The sequence below is a fragment of the Bos mutus genome, chromosome X, assembly GCF_027580195.1.
Source record: "Bos mutus isolate GX-2022 chromosome X, NWIPB_WYAK_1.1, whole genome shotgun sequence".
Classification (NCBI taxonomy): Eukaryota; Metazoa; Chordata; class Mammalia; order Artiodactyla; family Bovidae; genus Bos; species Bos mutus.
In genome coordinates, this window is record NC_091646.1 from 34,348,573 (window position 1) to 34,376,397 (window position 27,825).

The 27,825-nt window shown below is 53.3% G+C and overlaps 2 protein-coding genes across 7 annotated transcripts in view; one reads left to right on the plus strand and one right to left on the minus strand.

The window, feature by feature from the left end:
* Nucleotides 1-1,998: 1,998 nt before the first annotated feature.
* On the plus strand, nucleotides 1,999-11,618 carry CCNQ (cyclin Q). 6 transcript variants are annotated; one of them, XM_070365774.1, is made up of 7 exons: nucleotides 2,108-2,257; nucleotides 3,758-3,948; nucleotides 4,884-5,067; nucleotides 6,340-6,472; nucleotides 7,881-8,108; nucleotides 8,919-8,954; nucleotides 11,117-11,618. In XM_070365774.1, exons 3-7 carry the CDS (start codon nucleotides 4,898-4,900, stop codon nucleotides 11,204-11,206), a joined length of 657 nt encoding a protein of 218 aa, XP_070221875.1. In that variant the 5' UTR covers nucleotides 2,108-2,257; nucleotides 3,758-3,948; nucleotides 4,884-4,897; the 3' UTR covers nucleotides 11,207-11,618. The 6 variants fall into 6 exon arrangements, with proteins under 6 accessions (XP_070221871.1, XP_070221873.1, XP_070221872.1 ...); XM_070365770.1 differs by lacking the exon at nucleotides 3,758-3,948 and having other exon boundaries at nucleotides 1,999-2,257; XM_070365772.1 differs by lacking the exon at nucleotides 3,758-3,948 and having other exon boundaries at nucleotides 2,000-2,257; nucleotides 11,177-11,618.
* Nucleotides 11,619-18,541: 6,923 nt separating this feature from the next.
* Nucleotides 18,542-27,825, minus strand: part of ATP2B3 (ATPase plasma membrane Ca2+ transporting 3) — a 41,022-nt gene continuing 31,738 nt past the window's right edge. The window contains 1 exon segment of the mRNA XM_070365498.1: nucleotides 18,542-18,968. Within this exon segment, the coding sequence (XP_070221599.1) occupies nucleotides 18,648-18,968 (321 nt within the window). The 3' untranslated portion in view covers nucleotides 18,542-18,647.

A 27,825-nucleotide genomic window follows, 5' to 3' on the forward strand; every position in this document is an offset into this window, starting at 1 on the left:
AGACCACAAAAGGCCCAGGGGAGAAGGAGGAATCCTAGGGGCACTGTTTAAGCAGCAAGCCCAGTGGGCAAGGAGGTGACAGGCAGGCCGCTGGGCTGCGGGCCAGAGGGAAGAGTGATACAGTTTGGGTGTGTGCACGTGCACACCCCAGTGGACAAGGAGGGAGTGTCTGACTCGTGCGTGCGTCTGTGTGCGCATGCGTTTCAGGGAGGGGGCATGTGCGTCCTACACAGATGTGGGGAACTGGGAAGGGTCAGGGGTACTGCTCTGGTCCCAGGGACAGACAGCAGTGACGGAGTGATCAAGGCATGACTTGATCACCTAGATTTCTGGTCATTTGTTATACCAGGCCAGGAGGCTGGGGGCCCCAAGCCCTTTCACAAGCATGCACACACACGCACACTCAGAGGTAATCAGCCCAGAGGGCCTGCCCCTTGCCTTGGACAGAGGGAGCCAGGGAGAAAATGTGGGGAGCAGTTCCTTCACTTGGCAGAGAGACCATAACCTTCAGGGAGCTGCCCAAGGCCTTTGCCACGAGTCACCAGTTAGCAGGATGACTTCTCCAGGACTAGAAGGTCAGGCAAGGTCTTGGGCTTTCTCCTGAGGTGAAGGGGCCCTGGAGGCTGTTAAGCCAGGCAGGGTCCCCTTAGTCTTGACCTGCAAAAAACTCACTTTGGTGGCTGCTGTCATGGGCAATGGTAGCCACCCCACTCCCACCAGAGATGTGTCCGTGTTCTCATCCCTGGAACCGTGTGCATGTGGTCTTATTTGGCAAAAGGATCTATGCTGATGTGCAGATGTGATTAAGGACTGCAAGTTGCTACCATCCTGGATTAGTCCATAAATGCAATGACAAATAGGGCAGAAAAAAGAGACAGACACAAGGGAAGAGGCCATGTGACAACAGAGGCAGACACTGGAATGATGCGGCTACAAGCCAAGGAACATCTGGGGCCACCGGAAGCTGGGAGACAAGGAAGGATGCTGCTACAGAGCCTCTGGAGGGAGTATGGCCCTGTTGACACCTTGATTTAAAGTTCTAATGTTTTAAGTCACCTACTTTTCTGGTCATTTATTATAGCAGTGCCAGGAAACCAAGCCAGCTGGTGTAGAGAGGACCAGGTCGGGGAAACTGACTAGGGAGGGGCTAAAGAAGACAAAGGTTGGCCTTAAGGTGGCTTTTTCCTCTCAACCTTCCAAACTCTCTCAAATGATAGGAACTGTCTGGCTGTATCAGAATGATCAGAGTGCACTGTCTATCAGTAGCTTGGGGGTCCCTTTGGGGTTGTACATCCCTAATGCCTGATGCAGAATTTCCTACTTGTGGAAGACACGAAGTATGGGATTGCACTAGGAACTGGATATTCAATTAACACTCATTGAGCAAACATTTAAGCTCCTCCCTTGCTGCCAGGCTGGAAATGAGAGCCACAAGCAGGTCCCCCAGGGATGCTGGGCCCCTGGAAAAGCCTGACACAAACAGCCCTACTAACTGTCCTCATTTTGTGCACAGCGCTTCCTTCGGGGGTCATCTGTAGGTCTGGGAAACTCTGGCAAAGCCGGATTTGGGTTTTAGGAACACTGAGATTGAACCCCACGTCTTGTCCAGGTGGGAGACACTGTTGTGAGCTCTGGTAAGCGCCGCCTCGGCCCCACACTGGGCCATCAGCCCGGAGCGACACCGTAGGAACTTGTCGCTCAGGCGTTAGGGCAGTTGTTTTTGCACCCTGGCCCTAGGACTGTAGTAACCTCCCTGCGCATTGGAGGAGTAGCCTCCCGGGTTCCCCGAGGCCGCCTGTGGGCTCCCAGGGGCGGAGTGTGAGTCTCCGGGGGCGGGGCCTACGCCTCCTGAGGCGGCGCGGGATGACGTCCGGAGTCCGGGCTGAGGGGCGGGGAGCGCGACAGTCGCCTGACAGACGCCTGACAGGGTGGGCCTGTGCGCTTGCGCTTGATCTGGCGCCTGCGCAGTCGGCCGGGCTCGCCTTCAGCGCCCTCACCCGGGGGGGTGGGGAAGGTCGACCCAGGCAGGGCGGGGCGGCACCTCGGCTCCCGCGGCGAAGACACCCCGGGAGCCAGGCGCCACGCGTCTGGGCGCCTCTCCTTCCGGTGAGGGGCTCTGGGTCTGTGGGGCGGGGCCTCATGGAGGCCGGCGGCCCCGGGACCTGCGGAGGAGGGGCTGAGACCCGGGGCTCGGAGGGGCGGCTGGCACCTGAATCGAGGGTACACTTCCGAGTGACAAGGTTCATCATGGAGGCAGGTAACCGCGCCAGGAAGAGGGCGGGACGTGGTGGCCGGAGCCGCAGTGCTGCCCTTGCGTCCAGCCGGCCCCCAGCCTGTCACGGGAGCCGCGAGCAGGCGGGCAGGGGCTACTGGAGTAGGGGACCCGCTTCCCGGAGGAGGGGGACCTGCCAGACGCGGAGCTGGCGTGGCTGAATGGAAGGCAGAGACCGGGCCTACCCTGCCCTAGCGGAGGCTAGGCCTGTGGGTTCTGGCCTCAGCCTTGACGCCACGCCCTGCCTCCTGGGCTTTTGGCCGTTTCACGACTGGCACCTAGGCCCCAGGGAGGATGTGGCAAGGGACTGGCCCTAGCTTAGGAGGTGCCTTCCGACACACCTGTCTCCCAGCATAAGGGTACGCGGGCACTTGGTCACATGGAACCTTCTGGAACATGCCATTGGTGGCGCTCCTGACAGGTCCCGTCACAGCGAGGACCCAAGGCACACCCTCCGTTCTGAACCCTGACACGGTGTCCCCTGTCTTGTTGGGCACCCCTGCTCCCAAGGCTGAGGCTAGGAAGCCAGTTGTATTTCCATGCAAAAATTGTTTCTCTGTCAAAAATGCTAGGCTGTTTCCGATCTTGGTTACTTTGTGTACACCCTGTGGAAGAGGGGTTTAAGTGTTTCCAACTGGCAACCCACTCCAGTATTCTTGCCTGGAGAATCCCAGGGATGGGGGAGCCTGGTGGGCTGCCGTCTATGGGGTCGCACAGAGTCGGACACGACTGAAGCGACTTAGCAGCAGCAGCAGCAGCAACCCTGACTCGGCGTCCACTGTCGTGTTGAGCGCCGCTATTCCCAACAGGGGAGGAAGCCAGTTACATTTCCATAGAAACATTGTTTCTCTGTCAAAAATGCTACATAGTTTCCAATCTTTGTTACTTTATGTACACTCTGGGGAAGAGCGGTTTGAGTGAGTCTACTTTCAAGTCAACATAAGTGGACTCTGGAGAAATAGTTTAGGACCATTAATCCCAGTGGTGTGTACATTTAATTTTCAAAACGTTTTGAAAAGTGTATAAAGAAGGATGGCAGTGGCCCCTCATATATGCCACATATATGCTTGGAAGGTCTGTGTAAACCAGGAAAACATGCTACCCTTGGAGGCTCACATGTAGCAATACCACCTCATCTGACATCTCTGAGAATGATGGGTCCCATGTAGGAACTGTCTGCATAGAACTTCACTGTCTAAAGTCAAGTTTAAACCTTGACATGCTTAGGTTTTACTAAGTGCTAAATGCTGAAAGCTAATGCTAAAATGTTTGCATATGTCCTTCCTCTCATGTTTTGCATATGCCCTTGCTCTCTCTGTGTGAGGCTGAATACTGGTCCACAGATTGCCCCATCCTAATCCCCAGAACCTGGGACCGTTAACCTCATGTAGCGAAAGAGATTTTGCAGGTGGGATTAAGCATCTTGATGTCAGGGAACTGTTTTAGATTATCTGCTGCACCTGATATAATCAAACCCATCCTTAGATATAGAGGCAGGAGAAGTAGACGGCAGAGGAAAAGGCCATGTGATGATGGAAGCACAGTTAGAAGATGCTGCACTGCTGGCTTTGAAGCTGGAGGAAGAGGCCACGAGCCAAAGGTTGCAGGCACCTCTAGAAACTGGAAAGGGCAAGGAAATGGATTCTCCCCTGGAACCTCCAGAAGGAACCGGCCCTGTAAGAGAAAAAACGTGTTGTTTTTAGCCAATTTGTTTATGGTAATTTGTTCCAGCAGCTCAAGGGAACTAATACATCTTTTTAGGTAGAGGATGTTGAACACAATTTTAATGATCATTGGTGATTCTCCACCTTCCCTCAGTCTGTGGGGTGTCAAGTTAACCTTCCCCTGGTCATTGTGAATTTGTTTTAGTTCTGTGACCCAGTGCAGTGATTTCATGAGTAGCTTTCTGAGGGATTTAGGGCTTTTAAGGCCTAAATCAAACTATCATGCTCCAGTTTTTGAGTTCTTTCTGTTCCCTTTTCAGTATCTTGCTCTTCTTTCCTCAAGCCTGGCTGTGGCCATTGATGTTGCTTTTCTCCTGCTCGGCCTGTGGTTGCCTTTAGCAGTCACCCTGCTTCCTTTGCTTGCCTTTTCTGACCCTGTGGACTAGTACCCTAGTGCATCAGAATCTGTGGCATCTGTGTGGCACTCAGAGACCTTTTTTCCTCTTGTCACCTTGGCAGGGTTTTGGTTACGAGCTGCAGAGGTGGGAGTGACCTCTAGTTAAATGCTTCCTCACGTGGAAACAGACACACAGCTGATGCTTTCAAGATGTGCAGAAAGGGATATGCCAGGAACAGATCGGGGAGAAGTTTGAAGCCTTGGGGGCTTGGGAGACATGAGGAACCTGCAGAGCTATGAAGGGAAGGCTGCACTTGAGTGTGACCTCCAGGGGCTCATTAGCCTGTCAGAGTCTGACAAGCCTGCCTCTAAATTCCTCAGGTCAAGGACCCCGTGGAAGGATCGGCATCCCCTGTCAGCTGGGCCCTGGGCTCTCGGTGGTGTCTGAGCAGGCGTGTGTACCCTCAGTGCCCAACTCAGTGGCACACCTCACACTTCACAGGGGGTGAGCTCTGGATGAAGCTCTCCCCTGCGTGTTTTCTCTTGGTAGGTGTCAAGCTAGGGATGCGGTCCATCCCCATCGCCACCGCCTGTACCATTTACCATAAATTCTTCTGCGAGATCAACCTGGATGCCTACGATCCCTACTTGGTGGCCATGTCTTCCCTTTACTTGGCCGGCAAAGTGGAGGAACAACATCTGCGCACGCGTGACATCATCAATGTTTCCAACAGGTAGCGGCTTCCAGTGTCTCCCAGGTGCCAGCAGTCAAATTCAGAAGGAGGCACCTGGGTGGCCTTGAACTGGGGCCAGGAGCTCCAGCAGCAGAGGCAGAAGTCAGTGCAGTGTCAGAAGTCTAGGGGAACCTGTGCAGCAGCAACTGGGGCCAGATTTGGGGGAAACCTCAGAGGCCTGATGGTGTACAGAGAGGGGTGGAAAGAGGCTGTCACAGGCTAGAGCAGAGGAAGCTTGCAGAGGGGCACCAAAGAAGATTCTCAAGGTGTCTTGGACAGGACAGATCAAAGCAATTGGGTTCTGGGGCCGTTGTCCTATTTAGATGGTCAGAGTCGCCCAAGAGTGTCTCTCACAGCCCTGGGCCTGAGTAGCCATGTTCCTGTTAGGGAAGAACGTGGGGGTCCAGCCAGCTGGATGGGCTGCGCCAAGGCCCAGTGGGTCTGGGAGAAAGCAGTTTCTGGAAAGTTACTGACTAGCAGTGCATCATAGCCCTTCTAGGAACTCTGTAATCGTTAAGGAAGAAAGCTATTTTGTGCTGCTTCTCTTTTAATAAACAGTTAATGGAAAAGCACTCCCCACCCCATAAACATGACAGGTTCACGATGTACTGAGAATGACTAGGAGAAAAAAACAGAGAGAGCACTGCAGGGGGGGCAGCTGGAGTCCACTTGTAATTGCCAGGGCCCAGCAGGGAGGCCGGGTGGGCACGAGGGGAAGTTGTAGGGCTCACTAATTGGATGTGGGCACCCAGGTGGGTTCTGTGGGGAGCTCAGAAGACTAGAGGGGAGCTGGGAATGATGACTCAGTGGCTGAGAGTTCTGATCACTCGAGTATAAATCCTGTTCCCGTACATCTTAGTGATCTTGCGTAGGTGGGAGTCTTGTAGACAAATAAGGTGTACACAAGGACAGAAAGATCTGGAATGAAAGAAAGACAATCTGGGAAATAGCTGAAATACTTTTATGTTTCTGAGTGTGTATCATCCCTGTGTTTAAGTACCTTCCCTGAGCCCAGACTGAGTGCCATGGGCATTGCCACCCCCGGTGCAAAGAGCCCATGTCTTGCTGAGTGCCATGGCACAGCCACTGGGGCTGACACTGGAGGCAGCTTCTTTCCTCCCTGGTTCCTGTTTTTATCCCCTATGCAGACATGTAGGTGGACCCTATGCTCGTCGATGGCAGAAGAGCTCTGGTGTGTGTATCTGGACGCCCCATGATGGGGCTCCTGGGGGCACCCCCTTCTATTGCCAGCCATGTTGTTTCTCTGTTCAGGTACTTCCACCCGGGCAGTGACCCCTTGGAGCTGGACTCGCGCTTCTGGGAGATCCGGGACAGCATCGTACAGTGCGAACTGCTCGTGCTGCGGGTCCTGCGTTTCCAGGTCTCCTTCCAGCACCCACACAAGGTACGTGTGGCGGGGGTTGGTAGAAGGGCAGCAGTCACTTATGGTTCCCAGCGGCATGAAAGTCTTTGCTCTTTATCCGGAAAGTGCAGTCACCTGAGCCTGGAGCCACATGGGGCCCCGAGGAGGCACAGTGACGCTCGGGTGGCCTGTCTCATCCCCACTCCCAGGGTTCTCAGGCAGCTCTGATTTCAGCTTCTGCCTTTCTGCCCACTCGGCTGTGGCTGAAAGCTGGGATCCATGTGCCCTCTGAAGCCTGTGTCTGTCCCCAGACCCATATAAGTTGTGTGTTCACTGACCCACAAAAGCGGAGGCAAGGCTGGTTTCATGACCTGCTGGAGTGTCTGTTCCTGGGAGTTGCTGCTCCGCCTCACAGCTCACACGCAGCTCATCTGTGCAGAAAAACCCTGAGAAAAGCCATGTCACTGACTTCACTGCTAGGAACACATTCCTCCCAACAGCAGAGCTATCACAGAAAGTAGCCCTGCAGCAGACTCCTTTGAGGGCCTGAGGCCTCATGTGGGTAATTTGTGGGTGGACTGCAGAGAGAAGGGGGAGGCACTGTGATGTGGGCCTCTGCACTGTGATTTTGTCTGTTTCCCATTGGAATTTTTGTCAAGTGAGTTGTAGATTTAGAAGGAGTCAGAGGAAATAGCCCAGCCTCCCCAAATGGCATTTTGCAAAACTCGAATAAATACAAGATAACAGTCAGGGTGTGGGCACTGATACAGCACCCCTGCCCAAGTTCTGGGTGTTGCTTGCTTGTCACATGTACTGGTGGCCACTGCCTTGGTTAACATATGAAACAACAACTTGGTCACCATGGAGGCCTTCCTATTGCCCCTGTTACCATGTCTTCCACGCACCACCTCCCTAATCCCAGAACCCATGGTGGAGATGCTCAGCAGTCGTGGTTTGTGTCGGTGCGCAGTGCAGGGCTCCCCTCCCCGTGGGCTCAAGGAGAGCATGTGTTCAAGCAGAATAGGAGCTGACAGTCAAGCTGGAGGATGTTCAGAGACTTGAGCTCCCCTGATGTCCTGTCTCTGGCTGGCCCGTGGGGGCTGTGGTCTGTTCTGCAGATCAGGCTGCTGTTTCTGAAGCTTTATGTTTGGGCTGGGCCAAGGGGAGGAGCAGAATAATTGCTGATGGTGTCCAGAGCAGGGCCATGTTGATAGAAAGGCCCAGGCAGGTTTCAGGAGCTGGGTTCAGAGGACAAGAGAGGGCGAACCCGTGGGGACCTGGGGCGAGGGTTGGTGGAGGTGGACCTGGTGGCAGGGAGACGACATCTGATCTGTGATGTATACACACCGTGGCAATTTAGGAGAGAGAGGCCAGCAGGGGGAGGGCCTGCAGACTCCCAGTTAAGGAGGCAGGTGATGGTGGGGGGCAGCTGACTGGCGTGTCTTTACAGTACCTGCTCCACTACCTGGTCTCGCTCAAGAACTGGCTGAACCGTTACAGCTGGCAGCGGACCCCTGTCTCCATCACCGCCTGGGCTTTGCTACAGGACAGCTACCACGGGGGGCTGTGCCTCCGCTTCCGGGCTCAGCACATAGCCGTGGCAGTAATCCACCTGGCCCTACAAGCCTATGGGGTCGAAGTGCCTGCTGAGGCCGAGGCTGAGAAGCCATGGTGGCAGGTGAGGTGACTGCATTGGCGTGTGTCCCCCGCCTTTTCCCTCCCTGAGGACCTTCAGCAGTCCCCACACCAGGTGTCAAATGTCTTTGTAGTAATTACCTACAAAGAAAGATACAGGCTACTGGGGAACCCTGAAGCTTGAAAATATCCTGTTGCCATAGCCAAAGCTGGGCTCTTCCCCCTTGATATTGTGGATGTTTGAGGGGTTCACACTGGGCATTGTTGGGTGCAGGGTGGCATCACTAGCCTCCACCCACTGGATGCTGAGACAACACAAGCGGTGTCCAGACATTGCCAAGTGTCTTGGGGTGGGGAGGGGATCACCCCTGGTTGAGAACTACTGAGCTCAAGCAAGCACTTTTATTGCATTGAGTGAGAGCTTGCTGTAGATGAGACATCAGTAAGTCTGGCATCACATTCAAAGTATCAGGGGTGCCCTAAAATGACAGTAGGTTTTACTGTCTAGGCTGGTAGGTAGGTAGATAGGCGATAGATACAGAGATGGATCAGTGATGAGTGGATGGCCGGATGGATAGATGTTACAACGGGAATGTCGACGGATGATGGATGGGTGGGTGGATGAATGGATAAATAGAGGAGATAGATGACAGCCCTCCTCCTCAAGACCAGCTAGACCCAGGCAGCAGTTTATTGAGAGCTGGGTCAGCTGTGTCTGCCAGAAAGGCTGCATGCAGTCCTAGCAGGTTTCCCTCAGTAGTCCCACCATTGCTTAAAATGGGATTTTGAGATCATTCTTTGTTTTTCCTTTCCCATGCTTGAAATCTGCTGTTCCTTTCTTCATGAAACGAAGCTCATTGTCCCTCCTCGTCCTGGAATGAGATTCCATGTGAGCAGATTTTGAATTGCTGGAAGACTCCCCCTCTTTGTGCACTACCCCTCCCCTGCAAACCTACAGTGGCTGCCTCCCCCTTCCTGAGCACCCCCCGCCCCCCGCCTCCGCCAGGCTGCCCTTCTTCAGAGATAGCAGCTTCTCTCTGTGCTTCATTGTCCTTTCCTGCCTGTCTGTCCTTCCCCCTCTCCTGAAGCCAGGGATCTTGTCTGCTTCATCAGTGGCCCCAAGCCCAGTGCCTGGGCCTGGCGGGTAGTAGGTGTGCAAGTGTTGTCGAACAAAGGCATCTGTGGCCCCAACCAACCTCAGGCTGGATGTAGCCTGATGGCAGCTTGGAGGGGGGAGCGGGAAGGGTGGCTGTGTGGACAAAAGCATTGCTCTGTGCTGGACTTCTTGGGGACTTCCAGATCGTGTGACCCCCTGCGTCCCCCCTCTGTTGAATCAGGTAGTGGGCCTCTTTTCTGGGTGACACACTTCCCCTGGATGAGCCTACTTCTCTGGGCAGCATAGCCGCACTTCCCTTGTTCTTCGCTCTCTCTGGGTGGCTCTGGGCTCCGTGCACTGGAGCTCTTGGGCCCCCTCTGGGCGTGTGAAGGCCACCTGCTGATGAGAGACACCTCCTGCTCACGTGCTCCCAGCTGCCACCTCTGTGATGCCACTTGTCTGCTCTGGGTGGGCTTCCCACGCTGCTCAAGAGGCTTGACATCCCCCCGAAGCCTGTCTGCCCTTGGGTGTGGTGGTGGCAGTGGGGCAGCCCTTGGCATCCAACTGCGTTGGTCCTCTTGGTGGATGACGCTCCAGCTCTAAAGCAGTAGTGAGTTGTAGCAGGACTCAGAATTTCCATCCTTTTTAAGGCTGAGTGCCGTTCCATGGTATAGCTGGTCTGCATCATGTTAGTCCATCCTCTGTGGATGGACTCTTGGGTTGCTTCCAGATTTTGGCCCTGGGCTACTTTTTAATGGTCATTTCTTGGCTTGGGGTCTCCAGAAGCATTCAGGTAGTGGATCCTGACAAGCAAGCCCGTGTTTCTGAGATATTCATTTTCCACCCAGAGTGCGGGAGTAGGGGGGGTGGGAGGGGAATGGCTGGATCTTCCTGAGCTGGATGGGGAGGGCGGGGTTTTTTCCAGGTCACTGTCTCCCACCTGAGATGACAGCCCATGATGGGTTCAAGCTTCCTTGGGTGTCCATGCAGCAGGGGGGACTCAGGTCCAGCTTTTGCCCCAGGTCAGCCCCAGACCTGGAGCCCAGGCAGCAACCCCCAGGCCTGGGGGCCACAGCATCCAACCAGGGACTCCTTGTTTTGCCTTTTACTTCTGGTGTCATCAGGGGTCCCCAGAAGCACCCTTAAGCTCCATGTGTCACTGGGAGGATTCCCAGAGTTCAGAAAAGCCATTATACTCATGGTTATGGGTGTCAGGGTTAGTTCCTGGGGAAGGATGCAGGTTGAAATTAGCCAAGATAAGAGGAATGGAGGTATGGCCCAGGAGAGAGTAGGTCCAAGCTCCCAGGTCCCCCTCTCATCAGGCAGGGCTTAGCAGTCCCTTCCCAGGAGCAGGGCCAGGGCCAGACCTTACTTGGAAACAGGCAGGGTTACCCCTTTCATTTGGGCCCCTGGGGACTCACCTTGCAATTTTATAAGCTCTGTGGCACAGTCAAGGGGCAGTCTGAGCAATTTCCTGGTGGTCCAGTGGTTAGGACTCTTGCACTCTCACTGCTGGGACCTGGATTCAGTCCCTAGTCGGGAATTAAGATCCCTCAAGCTAAGTGTTGCCACCAAGAAGAAAACAAAAAAAGGTGGTCTGGTCCAGGCTAGAGAGCAGGTCCATGTGTTCCTCGCGGGCTGGCCTAGGGTGGGGTGTGTCCAGTCTACTTCTGGAAATGGACCCCCCCAGAAACCATGGAGCTGAGAGCCTGTGGGTAGGAGCCTGTGATCTGGGCCCAGCTCTGTCACCAGCTCCCCATGTACCCAGGACAAGTCTCCTCTTCTGTGTGAGCTGGATGATCATGAAAGCCTCTTCTGTCTGGAATGGTCTCCAATAGCAGAGTCCCCATGCCATCTCCACTCCTGTGTACTGTGGTTCTGTGCTTAGTGGCAGGTACCTTGTTTAACCCAGAGGGAGTCTAACCAGAGCCTGTTTTCCTTCTCCTCCTTTTTAGGTGTTTAGTGAAGACCTTACCAAGCCAACCATTGATAACATTGTGTCTGATCTCATTCAGATTTATACCATGGACACAGAGATCCCCTAAAGCCCTGGTCCAGGCCTCCCCAAAGAGAAGCCCGGGACGCTTGGCAGCCTGGGGACAGCACTGCCAAAGGGCCGTGAAGGCCAGCCCCCAGAGGACCAGCTGGGAGGGCTGGTGAAGGCGATGACTGTCCCCAGCAGCCGTGGTCGGGACAATGACGAGAGTCACGCCTTCAGCGGGCAGGCTGAGAATGTACCGTGTGGGGCGGCTCAAGGCCAGTCGCCGCATCAACATTTGTGCTTTGAGAGGACCTGACTGCCGTTGAAGAGTGATGTTATCAGCAGGAAAATCTAAGAAGCTATGGGACTGCACCCCTGGGGATTTTTTAAAAGCCAAATTTATAGAAAGTATGAATGAATGTTCAACATAGATGGAATTTTATTTTGTGTAATAAAAGATGATAGAAATCAACTGAGATGCCCAGTGTTTGCTCTGTAGCTCGTGCTGCCCTAGTGGTCTGTGGGTACCATCCAGACTCGATTTCTCCTCAGAGGCTCTCCAGGTAGAATTGCCCTTCCTACAACCTGAGGTGCCAAGGGCAGACCCTCCACCACTTCTGGAAGGGCAGGATGACACAACTTGTGCACATGTCACAATGGCACCCCCTAGAGGAGCCCACGTGACCTTCTTCCTCTGCTGGGATACTTGGAGGGCTTGGCAGTAATTCTGCTTGGTGAATGAACTTAGGTTAAGGACTATCATTTGAGATCAAGAAATCTAGATCTGACCAAAATGTATCTAGAAAGTTACAGATTTTTTTAAAAGTGCCGAGATGGTGAGACTAGATGCAGAGTCTAGTTAATCTCCAGCCCAAATGTCCTTCTTCCTGGGAGAAAGGATCCAGGCTCCACGCGTGCTGGTGGGACTGTCCTTCACCATGATAGTGTGGGGCCTGGGGGACTGTCCCAGGCACTTCACTGCATTTCCGAGCTTGTCACCCAGGGAACGTGGGCTCTGGACACTGGCCACCATGCCCTCTGGCACCCACAGGTGTGGGAGCTGGTTGGCATACCTGGGGTCCACTCGGTCAGGGGCATAAGGAGGAGTCATACCTGGGTGCTAAGTCAGGCAGTAGGGCTCCCTTGAGTTATGAAGTGACTGTGTTATTTGGCTTCAAGGTGAAGGATATGAGCCAAGGTCCCCTTTTCCACTTTGTTCTTCCCTTTGAGGACAGAATTGGTGCCCAAGCTCTGGGCCTGGGCTCTGAGTGTGGATGGTGGAGGGTGAGGGCCTGGCTGGGCTCTGAAGGCGGCTTTGGCTTTCTTGCTAGTCCTTTCCACTTTGTGCTTTCTAAAAACCACCTTGCTTCCATCACCCCCTTTCTCCCCACAGGCTGGGTGTAGCCCCCCACCCTGGGACTTGCCTGACCTGCATTGACTAGCTCTGTCCTTGGTGTCCCCACCCCAGCTGAGAGCCACAGAGCTGAACTGGGTGAGCTCTGGGCTGCGGGGCTAACAGCAGCCTCTCTGGAGGTTTTGTGGCCCTAAGTTTCCTCTCAACGATTATCAGGTATCAGGCAAGTTCCTTTGTCTCAATGGGACTCAGTTTCCCACTGTGTAAATCAAGCAGGTTAGACCAAAACATTTCAGAGTGTGATAGCTATTTTAACTCCCTCAACCCACGTGTGTTATCTGTCACACTGCCCTGGGGACTTAGGAGATCACTGAGGGGTTGTCTGTGTGTGTTGTCATTGGAACAGAGGTAAGGAATGGTATTGGGACATATGTGACACTTTTGGGGAATATGTGACATGGCCAGCTCTGCTTTGTAAGGACAGTTCGGTCACACAATATGAATTAAAATCTGGTTCAGAGTGGTTTTCTTTTATTTGCTTTGGCTTCCTATTACGAGGCTTTGTAAAAGATAATAGGGATTAAAGAGATACGATCTTCTGCCTTTTTTATTTTAGGTTCAAAAAGGTCAATAATGAGAGATGAAGATTTTCTAGAACCCCAGGCCTCCGGGAACTTTTTAGTCCAGAGCGCATCTTAATTAAAGCGATAAATACTTCCTTGGCCTGTCAAGCCAGAGAAAGGAGAGGGCAAGCCAGGTCCTCGGAGGGGCTCAGTCCATCTCTCCATCTCTTCTTTTGTAGCTGGGATGGAGAGTCTGTTGTCCCCCAAAGACATGGTCACGTCCTAAGCCCCAGAACCTGTGGAGATGGGACCTTATTTGCAAATAGAGCCTTTGTAGTGTCATCAAGGTAAGATGCAATCTTACAGGAGTAGGGTGGCCCTCGTGCAATATGCCTGGTGTCCTTTATAAGAAGAGAGAGAGACAGACGCATACCAGGTAGAGACACAAGCTCAAAGGGACAAGGCCCCATGATGATGCAGGCAGAAACTAGACTTATTTGTCTATAAGCCAAGGACTGCCAGTGATGCCAGAAATGGGAAAACTAGAATCTGCCTTCTGGCCTCCAGAACCAGGAGAGAAGAAAGGCCTGCAGCTTAGGTCCCCTGAGTTCATGGCACCCACCCGTGCTCCCAGGCTGCCTGCTGATAAAAATGGCTCCCAGCTTTGTGAAGGGATGGGTGTTGTAGTATTTTCCCTGCCTCAGGGCATTGGTGAATGACCAGTTGTTTTTTTTTTTTTCCCCTTGGCAACCTGAGTCCTATTTGCTCATGGAAGTCCACGGAAAACAGAAATCAGATATAGATGAGTAATATCTCCCCAGAAGGCACAGCTATCTTGATATGGTATTTGGCCCAACCCCCACTGACTTCACCTTCTTATTTGAGAGGACCTCATGTATCAATGAAGCCAGAACTTCTTGCTATTCGTTTCTCTGCTGTTTGCTGCCATTTGCCTTTGACCTTTTCTGAAAGTATGGCCTCAGGTGGTTGGGAGGGAGCTTAGGAGCCATTTTACTTGTTTCTTGGCAGTTTCCCTGGAAAATGCTCCCTCTGGCACTGCCAAGTCTACCAGGGTGATGTGCACGGTGGAGGAATAGAAATACGAGGTAACAGGATGCAGGGACTTTGGGCCCTGTTTCCACAGGAGTCATTTGCAAATCATGAGCCAGGGTTACCCTCGTGGCTCTGCTGGTGGGGCAGAGGGGCTGGGCCATGCAGCTTGGCTGTCCCCAGGACAAATTGTTTGCACAGATGGCCCCAGCACAGATGTTCAAAGACACCTGATGTGTGAAGGCATGAATGGTGCAGTGACCCTCGGAGCCAGTGAATGAGGGCAATAACGGGCTTTCTTTCCATGGCTTTGGTTTAAAGAGGAAATCTGTGATGGCAACCCTTGTACACTGCTGGGGGGAATGGAAAAGGGTGCCATGGAAAATGGTCTGGCTGTTCCTTCAAAAAGTAAATACAAGATTACCATAGGTGGAGAACAGTGTGGAGATTCCTTAAAAAACTGGAAATAGAACTGCCATACCACCCAGCAATCCCACTGCTGGGCATACACACCAAGGAAACCAGAATTGAAAGAGACACGTGTACCCCAATGTTCATTGTAGCATTGTTTACAATAGCTAGGACATGGAAGCAACCTAGATGTCCATCGGCAGATGCATAGATAAGAAAGTTGTGGTACATATACACAAGAGTATTACTCAGCCATTAAAAAGAATGCATTTGAATCAGTTCTAATGAAGTGGATGAAACTGGAGCCTATTATACAGAGTGAATGAAGTAAGTCAGAAAGAAAAACACCAATACAGTATATTAACACATATATATATGGAATTTAGAAAGATGGTAATGATGACCCTATATGTGAGACAGCAAAAGAGACACAGATGTAAAGAACAGACTTTTGGACTCTGTGGGAGAAGGTGAGGATGGGATGATTTGAGAGAATAGCATTGAAACATGTATATTACCATATGTGAAATAGATTGCCAGTCCAGGCTTGATGCATGAGACAGGGTGCTCAGGGCTAGTGCACTGGGATGACCCTGAGAGATGGGATGGGGAGGGAGGTGGGAGGAGGGTTTAGGATGGGGGATACATGTACACCCATGGCTGATTCATGTCAATGTATGGCAAAACCCACTACAGTATTGTAAAGTAATTAGCCTCCAATTAAAATAAATAAATAAATTTAAAAAAAAGATTACCATAGGATCCAGCAATTCCACTTCCGGGTATCTACTGAAAAGCAGTGAAGACACAGGCCCAAACACATATATGTACGCCCGTGTTCACAGGTGCGCAGTTCACAGAAGTCAAAAGGTAGAAGGAACCCGCATCCATCGATGCATGCCTGGATGAAGAGAACATGGCCCAGCCCCACAATGGAGTGTTTCAGCCTTAAAAAGACAGCCACTACAACACGGCTGGACCGATAAGGCATGATGGTCAGTGAGAGAAGCCAGACACAAGGACAGACCCCATATGACTCCACTGGTATGAGGTGTCTAGAGTCGTCAGACCCTAGACAGAGAGTAGGATGGGGGGCACGGGCTGGGGGAGGAGATGTTGGTGTCTAATGGGGCAGAGTTTCCATTGGGGAAGATGGGCAGTTCTGGGGATGGCCACACACCACGTGAACATACTTAATGCTGCCAACCTGGACACTTAAAAATGGTCAAGATGCTAAATGTGATGTTATCTGTACTTTGCAGCAGTGAAAATAAAAAGACACCATCTGCATGTGTGCCAGGGTTCTGTCATTTGGGTGGTGTTCCCCACCCCACCCACCTCTGAGGATGCTAGTCTGGACATTCAGGTGAGGCCCTTCCAGGTCAAGACCATTCAAGCCTGACCACACAGAGCAGGTGAGCTGAGCACTCTCCTTCTTCCACTAGGATCAGCAAGGTGGCTGCACCCCCAGGAACCCCGCTGTTCCTGGGGCTCACCCCAGCTTGATGAAGGGGAGAACACCACCTCTCTAGCTTCAGAGGAGAATTCACCAAATAATAAATCACACACATTACCCAGAGTGAGATTGTAGGAGCGTTGCATTTTTTTTTTTTTAATATACAGAAATTTTGGTCTAGTCTTAAAATTAGGAAATTCAACTACAGACTTTAAATTATGATGCATCTGTGGTCTTCTTCATTAAGTTATTTTTGTTCATCTTTTTTAACAGGCAGATAAAAATGTAAAACAGATTTAATAACTGAACACAGTTGACCAAGCCATTCCGTATAAGATAATGCTTTAGAGAGAGGGCCTTCCCAGTGAGACAGGGCCCCCTGGTCTGAAGACGCACAGAAACGAGAGCAGCGGTCTGCACCCCACACCCCGTGGAAAGGCACCCGGGGACTAAACGGTCGCCAAGCACAGGAGGCGACTGGATAGCAGCAGTGAGGCTTGCGCTATATGTCAACCATGTGTCCTACCAGTGTGTCTACAACAGAGGATGAAAAGAAGCCCGTGAGCATAGTGTTCCGTGTGCATCTTCTTCCATTTCAACATTTACAATTTGAATTCTTGTTTAAGAACACACAGACCTGCGACAAATTGAGTTGCCCTGTTTGTTGTTGTTTAAACAAGGACATTGGAGAACAATTTACAAATGGGTAACATTCTCAATGTGCCCTTTGGAAAAAAGGGATGGCTTTAAGTTATCTGTAGCTGGCATTGTAAGTGGGATTTGCCTTTCTAACCGAAATTCCTTGGCCCAAGATATGACTACTCCTGCTCAGGGGTGACATGGTGTTATGTTAACAGTGGGGACTTGGGCGCGCTTGGGACACCACCCATCCAGACGTGCACAGACACAGGTCGAGGTCAGACCAGCCCTGGCGAGGGGCTGTGGGATGGGCCCGGGATGGGCGAACCAGCCTTGCCAGCGGTCTAGCTAATGCCTCTCCGCCCCTCAGCTCCCAGCTGCCCCCCAGCGGCTCAGCTCCCAGGCCCCAGCCACAGGCTGTGGTTGGACCCCAACCTCTTCTGTGCAAAATGGGAGACAGAAAAAGAATTCTGAAGGTAAAAGAACCACTGCTTTTTTCTGCATTTCCCTCCTGGGATATCATAAATTCGAGGAAAACGGAGGGCATGCTGGGTGCCCACACTGCCAGGAGAGGCCCCCAAGGGAACTGTCTGGGGAACCCAGGCCCAGCCCTCCACTTGAGCTCAGCCAACCACATGGCAGAGCTGACCTCCTCAGCTTCCCACCTTCTCAATTACAGCCACAGAGACGAGGTACCATCACCCCCAGGGGCTTGGCATCCCCAAGGTCACTGTAGGTGGCTGCAGACCCAAATCCATGCCCTCATGCGTCATAGTTATCTTTGAGCGAGAAGACCAGGGTCAGGAGAGTGCTTTGGCGAGGGGTGACTGAGAACTGATCCAAGTCTCTTTAGAGGCAGCTCAGAGACTTCTTGGCATTCTCCAAACCAGAGTGGGAGTCCAGCTGGAGGTGCCAATGGGGGCTGAGGTCTGCGCTGTGGCCAAGTCAGCTCCTCCTGGGTTTGGTCCCTCTCTGCTTTCTTTCTGACTCTGCATTCTGCATCAGCGGCACCTGCAGACCTGGCTCTCCTGGATTGTCCCCATGAGGTCAGGCATGTCCAGGGCCGGGCTTCGTGCTCTTGAAGTTGGAGATGCAGACAAAGAAAACCCACCCACTGGGCAGAATTCAGGACTTAGAGAATCGGAGTTGGAGCCAAAGGAAACCAAAAGCAAAACTCCCCCTTCTACCTACTGGAGGGGATCATTCTCAATAATACTTTGGTATTTTCCTTTGAAAGAACAATTTTGACTTTTTTTTTCCTCTATAGGCAGGGGTCTCAAAGTGCAAATGTTCCCAGTGTTCTGATTTGCACCTGCCTTCCTTGACCTTCCTGCTCCCAGGAACTGTGCTGGGAGGATGAGGGATGGAGGGGACTTTCGGGGGAGGAGCAGTGAAGTGGGCCCCAAGCAACCAAAAGGATATTCTTGCAGTCTAGTTCCCTGAAAAAAAAAAAAAAATGACCCTGGCACAATAAATAATGAAATTTCAAAATGAAAATACTGGATAAGAGGAATGGAAATATCATGCCAATAAGTAGTTCCTTATTCTTGAGATATGCATCTGGTCCTCTGTGTGCACGCACATGTATATACGTGCACATGGGGCTAGGCACACACGCACACACAGACCAACTGCACCCATCCTGGGGAGGGGGTGCTAGGCTGGTGGGCCACCTGGGTGAGAGCATCCTTCCTGCAGAGTGGCGCTCCCCTGTTGAAACTGTTGATCCAATTGCTCTGCAGTGAGTGCTCCCCCCGAAAAATGACAAGGAGACCTCTGTCCCACCGCACGCCCCGAACAGTGAACATCTGGTGGAATGACAGTGTTCATTTAAAAAAGCTTCCATAGAAAAAGGGGGGTGTGACACACAACTCTTCTCACTCTCTGATCGCTCCTTTGTCCTCCTCCCCCTCCTAGAATGGATTGGCTTCGGGCAAGGGTGGTCAGGCATCTTCAACAGTCCTCACTGCCCGTGACCCCGCCCGTCCAAGTGCGCGTGTGTGCATGGTGCGTGTGCCCAGAGCAGTCCTGCTTAGAGGGACGTCTCCACGCTGTGGAGCGGGCTCCCGGGTCTGGAAGAAAACAGTGAAGAGGTAGCTGACTTGGTGCCGTGCGTGGTCAGGTAGACGCCGCTGTCTATGGCATTGTTATTCTGGTTGGGGGAGGGCGGCGGTGGGGCTCGCAGGCGTTCCTCGTTCTCATCCACGTCCGTGTCGTCAATCAGCGGGATGTTGTGGGTGTAGTCATTGATCAGAAACTCGGGCGTCGCCATGAAGTTATGGATGGAGGTCTTGGATTCTGGTTTCTCCAGGCCTTCGTAGAGGGAGCTACGGAACGCTTTCACCACCCGAATCTGGAGGGGGATGGGGGAGGGAAGGGAGGAGAGGGGGAGGAAGGAAGAAGGAAGGAGACCATGAGCAGCCAGCTGGCGCTGCCAGTCATGCCCACATCCATGGCAGGGGTCACTGCATGACAAACATTGGTCTTTTGGAAGAGAACGGTCGGAGCCCTCTGCCTGGGTGCGGTTACCTCCCATCATCTGACATGCATGCAGGACAAATGGTAGATATTCTGGAACTCAAGAGCAACAGATGCAGTGGACTGCTGGCTACAACGGGGGTGGGGGGGGTTGGCAGGGGGATTCCAACATGGGAGCCGAGAAAGTTGACTGGGAAAAGGGAATGTGATGGGCCCTGGGCTCTCTACTTTCTCTTTCCGAATAATCTGGAACTTTCTGGCATGAGAAAAGTCCCCAGCCTCTGGGCACACGGCAGGCCTTTCTTGAGTGGGTCCCCCTCTAGCTTCTCTAGGTCCTCTCTTCTGACCCCAGCTACCATGCCTCAGCAACTGCCCCTCTTTCTGGAAACTTCCATGACACTGCCCCTTTCTGGCCCTCCTACCTCACCAGTTTCTCTGTCTCCCTCTTCTCCACTCTTCCTTACTCTGTCCCAGGGTGCCTAGAGCACTGGCCTGTCCCTGTCCCTCCTCTTCCCTGTCCACACTGCCAGGCCAACCTCTTGGCCCTGGCCACAGCCCAGGGCTCATCTGGCTGAAACCAGGGGACTGCGGCTCAGGCCCCTGCCAGTCCCCCATCTGGAGGCACCCAAGACGGAAAATGGCTCCACTTTTGATTTCTACCCACCAAGCCTGTCCTTCTCGGATGCCCAGCATTTGACCAAGTCATCACTTCCTTTCACAGACCCTTTGGAGTGTGCACCTAACCCGCCCCTCTAGCCTTTCTCACCCTCCCCCTTTTCAGTCTCCAAGACACACAACTTCTTTCAGTCCCTGGAATCTGCCATATTTGCCCCATTCTCAGGTTCTCTGGCCACCCCACTGGCATCTGCAGGCCTCAGATCAGCACAAAGGTCCCCAGGAAAGAGCTTCCCACAATGCCTTGCTCCCCTGCTACCACAGCTCCAGCTGCACTCAGGCAGCCCTGAGCCTCACACCTCCTGCAGGCTTAGCCCTTCAGCTTCTTCTGACGGCCCTGCCTTCACTTCCATGCATGCTCAAGTCTCGTCGGGTCTACAAGCTGCAGAGCTGCTGCCTCTCTCTGCTCCTTCCTTAGGCCCCCAGCCTGGCCACTCTCATGCTTCTAAAAGGCAGAATGGATGGGAAACCCTAAGCTGGCCCCATGCTAACCAGCTGGCCCTGTGCTGAGATTCAGAGGCCAGACCCTCCCTATGTGAGTGAATGGACACATGTCAGTTCTAAAGCTACTTCCAAGTTCAAGGTGCTAGGGTTGGATTTTCTTGGTTTAGAGAAGGTATTGGCAACTGTGGCTCAAGAGCTAACTCTGGCCCTCAATATGGTTTTGTTAACGAAGTCTTAGTGGGGCCACGGCTACACCCATCCCTATGAGCATTTTGTCTGGCTGTGTTGGAGGGCGGAGCCGTGTAGTTTCCACAGTGACTTGGACCACAACCTAAAAGTACTTGCTCCCTGGCTCTTCATAGGACAACTTCACTGCCCCTTGGTTTTGACCATGAATCCCACTGTTAACAATGAGTCCTTTGCTACCCTCTAGTGTCTGGACCGGAGAAGGCAGTGGCACCCCACTCCAGTACTTTTGCCTAGAAAATCCCATGGACAGAGGAGCCTGGTAGGCTGCAGTCCATGAGGTCGCTAGAGTCGGACATGACTGAGCGACTTCACTTTCACTTTTCACTTTCATGCACTGGAGAAGGAAATGGCAACCCACTCCAGTGTTCTTGCCTGGAGAATCCCAGGGACGGGGAAGCCTGGTGGGCTGCCGTCTATGGGGTCGCACAGAGTCAGACACGACTGAAGCGACTTAGCAGCAGCAGCAGTGTCTGGACACCCGGGTTGGCATTGCTCAACCAGGCTCAGTGCTCCGTGATCAGTTTAAACCAGGAGAACCTCACAGTCAAGTGCCAAAAAATGAGCCACACTGCACCATCAAATTGGAATTTTCTAATTGCATATCTTAAATCCTGTGAGGATTTGCTTGGAATTTGGTGAAGACCCATCTTCTGGCTGCTAGATGGCCATCATTTGTTGTCAGCCCCTTCATTCCCCAGACTGGTTTCTGAGATGGGGCTGACACCAAAATTGAGTGTCATTTTGACCTTTTAAATGAAAAGGAACAGTTCACTTTTTGTAGCCATGGCAGATGTGGCCTCATTATTTGGGGCTTTTCTGGTGCCAGGACTGTGGGGGAACCATGGGCAGCTTCTTGGCTGCATGGTCATGCTGGAGGACTTGGTTTGGCTCTCAGCCACACCCTACAAGCCACAGAAGTGGGAGCCAGTGGCATCCTGCCACCCTCAACCCTGGTGGCCCTCGTGGTAAGTTTACTAGCAGTCATCTGGTGCCCTGGCCACCTCCTTTGCCCTCCCTTGGGCCTGGGTCATGTGATCAGGCCAGGCCTCTGCTCACTCTCACCCTCAGCTCTCCCAGACCACCCTTGCCATGGCCGTCCTCCAGGCTGTACTCAAAGACTCACTTGAATGCCTGTCAGTAGCCTTCTTTGCTGCCTGGTGCCAAAGCTTGGCACAGAGCAGCTGCTCAGTCACCAACATGAAATGCCAGGGCTGCCCGCTCAAACATGTGCCTCTGGCTCAAGTCAACCTGAGTGTGTTTACAGCTGACCGTGAGTCAGCTTCCCTCCAGCTTCTGTTTCCCTGTATCCCAATCTTGGGCTCTTAACAAATGGCTCAAGATGGGTCTTACGATGGGGTGTTTTCAGGCCACCTCCAACCAAAGGGCACAGCCAACCTCTGGGACATGGGTTTGGTGGGAACTGGGAAGACAGAACCACCCTGGAGGCCTGGGCTCACACCCGGGGGCCTGAGGATGTCCCCATGGTGAAGTTGATGCCTCCCTGTGAAAGCCTGGTCACAGCCAATTGGGTTCAGCACCCTGCCCTAGCTCCTCTCCTGGCCTGGGACTGTCCCAGAGGCCAGGGCAAGGCCCTCAGGTCACTTCTCCATCTCTAGAACCCCAAAGGGATGTCACTGCGCTCAAGGCTGCCAGTGTTGCCCACAGCTTACAGCCCAAGTCGATGCCATCAACACCCCCTGTACCACGACCACCTGCAGCCAGGACCCACCCTTCCTGGCACCTGCTGCCCCTGCAGCTCCTGTGGATGGCTAATAGGCCTCTTGAACTGAAGGAGGTCCTGGAGGGACCCCCAGCCTTGCCTCTGCCGATCCTGCCCCTTGCCTTGTCTTCCCATCCAGGGGGCAGGGCTCTGGCTGAACCTTGGAGGCACCCAGCACTGCAACCCCAGGGCTGAACATCAGCATGTCTTGCGGCCCCTAGTTCTCAAACCTCTCCCCATTGAAGCCCTTCCCACCTCCATGGCTGCAGCTGTGTTTCCCGGGGACCACAATCCCCAAGCCCAGAGATGCTGGGGGCCGGGCCCCTGGATCTTCCCTGGGTCCCTGGGGGTCTTCCCTGTCCCCATCCCTTTTGTCTGACACTGAGTCGGGCCCTGCCCTTGTGTCTAGCAGGTGAGGACTCCAAACATCCCAGCAGCTGCTGAGGCAGCTCTGGGCCCTACCATGGTGGCACTCACACCAGTTTGTGCAGTGTGGGACACCCCCCGCCCAAGTCCAGGTGACTGTAAGATAATTTAAAGGTGAAAGAAAGACATGAAAAGCACCAGCCAGCGAAGAGGACTCCTAGGTTAGGGCAGGTCTGGCTGGGGCTGGACGCCGTGCTGTAGTTTCTTGCCCCATCTCTCCTGAGACCCGTCACAACCCCCACCTCCTGGCATCTGAGAACTGCCATTTTTTCTCCTTCACTGCTTGGGCGTGCCGCCCGGCCATCTCCCTATCCCTCATCTAGGTTACTCTTTGCCCCTCTCTTGGTGCTTCGGTCCTTCCAGCTGTGGCTACGGAGGACCCCAGCTTCATTTGGCTCTGTTCTCTTCCGCCCCTTGCTCTCCACGCCAACCCCTGTTTCCAGGCTGGACACCGGGTCATCCGGGCCTTTTCTCCACCCACGTCCATGCATCTCCTGGGTGCTTCTAGCCATCTGTCTGGTAAGGAGACCCCATCTCTATGTCCATACTCAGGGCTCTGCCTGCTTCCTCAATTTTACCTCCCACTCCCATGTCTCCTCCCTTGTTGCCGCTCTTGACCTCCACTCTCTCTTGGCATGGAAGCCTGAGCCATGTTTTCAAACAAACACAAGTCAGACCGAGTCACACCCTCCAGTGCCCCAAACCCTTCAGTAGCCCTGTGTCCCTCAAAGGAAAAGTACTGCCAAGGCCTGCCTTGGGCCATTGTCTTCCTCTTCCTCCTTTACTTTCTGCAGCCCCCTGGCTCTTCCTCAAGTGGGACACTCTTGCCTCAGGGCCTTTGCACTGGCTGTTCCCTGTGTCAGGAAGGCTCTTCCCCAGGGAGCCTCATGGCTCCCTTTCACCTCTTTCCATGTGTAGCTGCAATCCACCTATCTCCCTCAGCAGCCAGGTACCTCTTCTGCCTCCTTTTCTCCCCAGCACAGTTCACCTTCAAACACCTCACACATCCTATTTATTCTCTGTTTCCTGTCACTGGAACATAAGACCCCTGAGAGCAGGGGGCCCACATGGACTGGCACATGTCTCCCATCATAGCTCCCCCAACCAGCACTCTCTACCCGTGTTGCTCAGAACAGTTAGCCTGAGTGTCCCACAGGGCCATCACACCTGCCCCCTTCCCCCGCCTAGACTTTTCTTCCACCAGATCATCTCGTCAGCCTTGTGTCCTCATTTGGAACTCAGCTCACAGTCCACCCTCTAAGAGGCTGTCTCAGACAACCTTTATCCCAAACAGCGCCTGGCCGGCGGGGAAGGTGGCTCGGGGGGGCCCCGCCATCCCTAACGTTTCTCTTGTTCTTCCTTTTGTTCTGAGGCTGGTGAGCATCTGCACTGAGTGCAAGCTTACTTCTTTATTGTCTGCCGCCCAGGGCCTACCTTCTTCTCACCCTGAGATCCTGACCCGCAGGACCACTGGGGCCACACGGAGGAGGGGTGCTTGTGTCAGACTGTGCCATGGGGCCATGCTACTGATGAATAGTTGGGGCCTGAGGAGGCAGGGTTGTGAAGGTCATGGCTGAAATTGGATGGACTGTGCTTTGGTTTTGAATTTTAATCGCTGGAGTTTGCAATGGAGGTGCTGGTGGAGGCGGGGAAGGGCCATGAAAGCAGACAGGATGGTGAAGGACTGAGGGAACACCTACCCTATTAAAAGAGAAGAAAAGGAGAGAAGAGAAAACTAAAAGCAATAACAACAGTCACAATAGAAACTGGGCCTGATGCCTTCTGTCCTGTGGGATGAACAGGCCCTGGGGGGTTGACATCCTCTCTACCCTCTGCTCCTGTCTCAGCATGAGGCTCACAGAACTCAGAATTCTTCCGGCCAACTCCTGCCCTGTCTTGCTCTACTCCCTGAAAGCCTGTGCATGATTGATGGACATGCCTGGCTCTGGACCAACTACTAATCCAGAACTTTCTGTAGGAGGAAGGAAGCTGGCAGCTTCCCTGGCATTGGGGCTTTGGACTTAGAGCAAATTCCGAGCACAGCAGCCGGGGAGAGCCATGAGGCCTCCATGAATTTCAGGTTATCAATTCCCAAACCCTCCCCATAGGCATGAAGGTGAATCATGACTTGAAAGCAACACAAAGACATGTAAGGTGATGGAACCACAGTTGAGGGGAGAGCAAGGGGAAGGTTCCCTTTCCTCAACCATGGAATTAGGAGATGTGAAAATGCAAACTCCAGAGTTGGCCCTTTCACTGAGGTACTGAATCCCAAACAAAAGACATGGATTTGGGGGTGTTGGCCAACCGAAAATGCTGGTGGCTGATGAGGTTGTAAAGATTACCCCCCATTCTGTGGGCATGTGTGTGTGCCCAGGACTGGGATAGTCCAGCCTCAGTGGCTGGCATCAGCACAACATTGCACTCAGTTGACCCAGGCATGGAGAGTCCTGGGCTTTTTGGGAGCTTGGCCTTGCCTCTCACCCCAGCCATCTCCAGCTTCAGGATCTCAACTAAGTCTCTTGAGCTGTCTCAGCCCTGGCTCCCAGCCCCTGCAGTTGGCCTGGAAGTGCCTACTGGGAAGGGCTCCAGAGCAGGGCTTCCAGGGTCGGCCTGAGGCTTTCGGCTGGTGTGTGCTTTTGGAATTGTCTGCAAGGTCCTTCCACATGGTAGGGCCCCTACCTGCATGAAGGCTTGGGCAGGGTTGATACTGTTCCTAGTGTGGAGACAGTGTGCACACTGTCAAAGAGACAACTGCAAATGCCAATACACTATTCCCAGAAACCCACACGGGCAGAGTTGGCTCGAAACCAATGGATTTCCTGAGAAGGAAGCAAACTCCAGCAAATGAGACAGCTTTCACTTGCAAGACTCTTTCCTCCATCCTCCATGGGGCTGCCTTAACTACTGCTCTGTGAGTGTGTGAGGAGCACACTCCCTGCTCTCCAGAAGGGCATGTCCATGGAAGACCCAAGGCCCCACCTAGCTGGGCTTTGCCAAGTTGGATGGAATGTTTTCATGTTGCAAAAGCCAATCAAAACAAAACAACTGCCATGATATGTTTCTGGCACAGTTGATCAGAACAAAACCACCCTGAGGGAGTTCTTCTGGCCACATCTGACCAAAATCACAAGCTGCCCCTGCGGCAGTAAACATTGGAGTATAGACGGCTGGGCTGATGTGAACGGGCTTTGGATGTGTGGCTGGGGAGAGGGCCTGGGGTGTGTCTGTGTGTCCCCCCTCACACCTGGGGGCAACCACCTGGCACCCTGGGCTTGCTGCTTATAAGTAAACCTGAGTGAACAGACACTCCCTGTCTGGCTCCACCTTGGGCATCCTGACAGCCAGCATTATTGTGTGAGAGTGTAATCAGGGCAGGAATGGGGGTGACTGACACACTAACAGAGGATAGGATTTCACACCCCTTTCATTTCCAAAAGACTGAAGGTGGTTAGCAAAGGATGAATTTCCCTAAGCCACTCATATGGGAGGCCTCAAGGCCAAGCATGGCTGAGGTCCTGTGAAATGAGGTGGCAGGCCAAGAATGAAATGGCTGTGGTGGGGCAGCCACTGAGCCAGGCAGGAGAAATGGCTGAGTGAGCAAGGAGGAGGCAGCTAAGGCCATTGTGGAGCTGGGAGGTCATTGCCTGTTGACCAGGGATGTGGGGACCGAGTTAGGACTCCTGAATTCAGGAGCAGCAAAGACCCCCAAGCACATATGGGCATGGGAAGCCCAGCTCAGGGGGATGGCAGAGGTTGACTAGGAAGTGTGGGTGGCTGTAAATGTGGGCACGTTGAGCCCCAAGGATCACTGCATCTCTAGCCTCCCCCCAAACATCTTTTGGAAGGATTCTCCTCTCCTTCAGATTCTGAGGACATTCTCTGGCCACTTCTTCCATTGATGTTGCATGCTGGGACCTGCGTTGGGTAATCTGTGTCAAGTTTCATTCTGGCCTTCAGAATCCTCGTCCACACCCTGGACTGGGCCTTCCACCTAGACAGCCCGAGGTTCTCCATAGAAGTGACACTGGGCTGAGACTGGCTGTGGTGCTCAGGACGAGGCGCGGCCTGGCCAAGTGGTGGGCAAGGAGGACAGGAGCCTTCCTGAAAGAGCCAGGTTTTCCCGAGGAAACCTTGTGCCCCGTGACCACTGGTAAGTTCTGAGAGAGAGACTGAAGGCCTGGGGCTGTCCTCTGCTCCACCAGGCCTTCCCCTGATTTGCATGATGTGGGTGCCAGGCTTGGTGATTTCTCAGGGTCTTTGAAGCTCAGACTGGGAACCAGTTTAGAGTTCCAAGCCAACCTGCCACGCAGTGATGGTGGGAGGAAGCAGTTTTGGTGGGCAGTATCTGGAATCTGGAATGTCCCCTGGTGTCACCTGGTCCTCCATCCAGCATCTTCCTCTGCAGAGGGGTCCTTTCCGAGGTGCTGTGCCTTTGAGGCCGCCCCTTGTGAATCAGAACATCAGAGCCCTCCACAGGCCGAAGGCACTCATCTCCCAGTGGCACAAGGTGTGGAAGGGACAGCGAAACTTCTTCTGGCCAGGAGCTACTTGGGTCCCTGTAGAGTGGCTCCTACTCTACACTGCTGGGCTCCCGGCAGTGGGAAGGGGGCTGTGGCACATGGTCGCAGAAAGAAGGAAGGCACTAGGAGCCAAGGAAGACACAGGAGAGACACTGCCCCAAGGGAGGAAGCTGGAGGCACCCAGACAGACAGGCAGATGGACAGACAGACAGACAGAAAGCACAGAGAGAGATGGCAAAGGAACACGTGGAGGAAGTGGGGCAGGGGGAGGGCAGCAGCTGCCCAGTGGGCCCTGGCCAAGCCTCCTGTAAGTCTCTCTGGGTGGAGTGGTGGCAACTCCCCTGTGTGATGAGGCTGGAGCTTTCCAGCTCACCCATGATGGCCAACAGCCAGTACTTGTGGCTCAGGTGGGTGTCTCAGTGAGCATTCAAGGTAGCCGGATGTGTAGCCTGTGGGATGGAGAATGCATTTGTGTGTGTGTGTGCGTTCACATGCGTGACATTTCCAAAGGGGACAAGGTGAACCCCAGTGGGGACCAGTGCAACCCACATCCCTTCCTTAAAGGGCAGAGTGGCCTGAAACAATAGCTTAAGCAAGAGGAGGGACGCCCTCCACTCTGGACCTCTCACCAGTTCCTAAAAAAAAAAAAAAAAAAAAAAGAAGAAGAAGAAGAAAACAAACAAACAAACAAACCA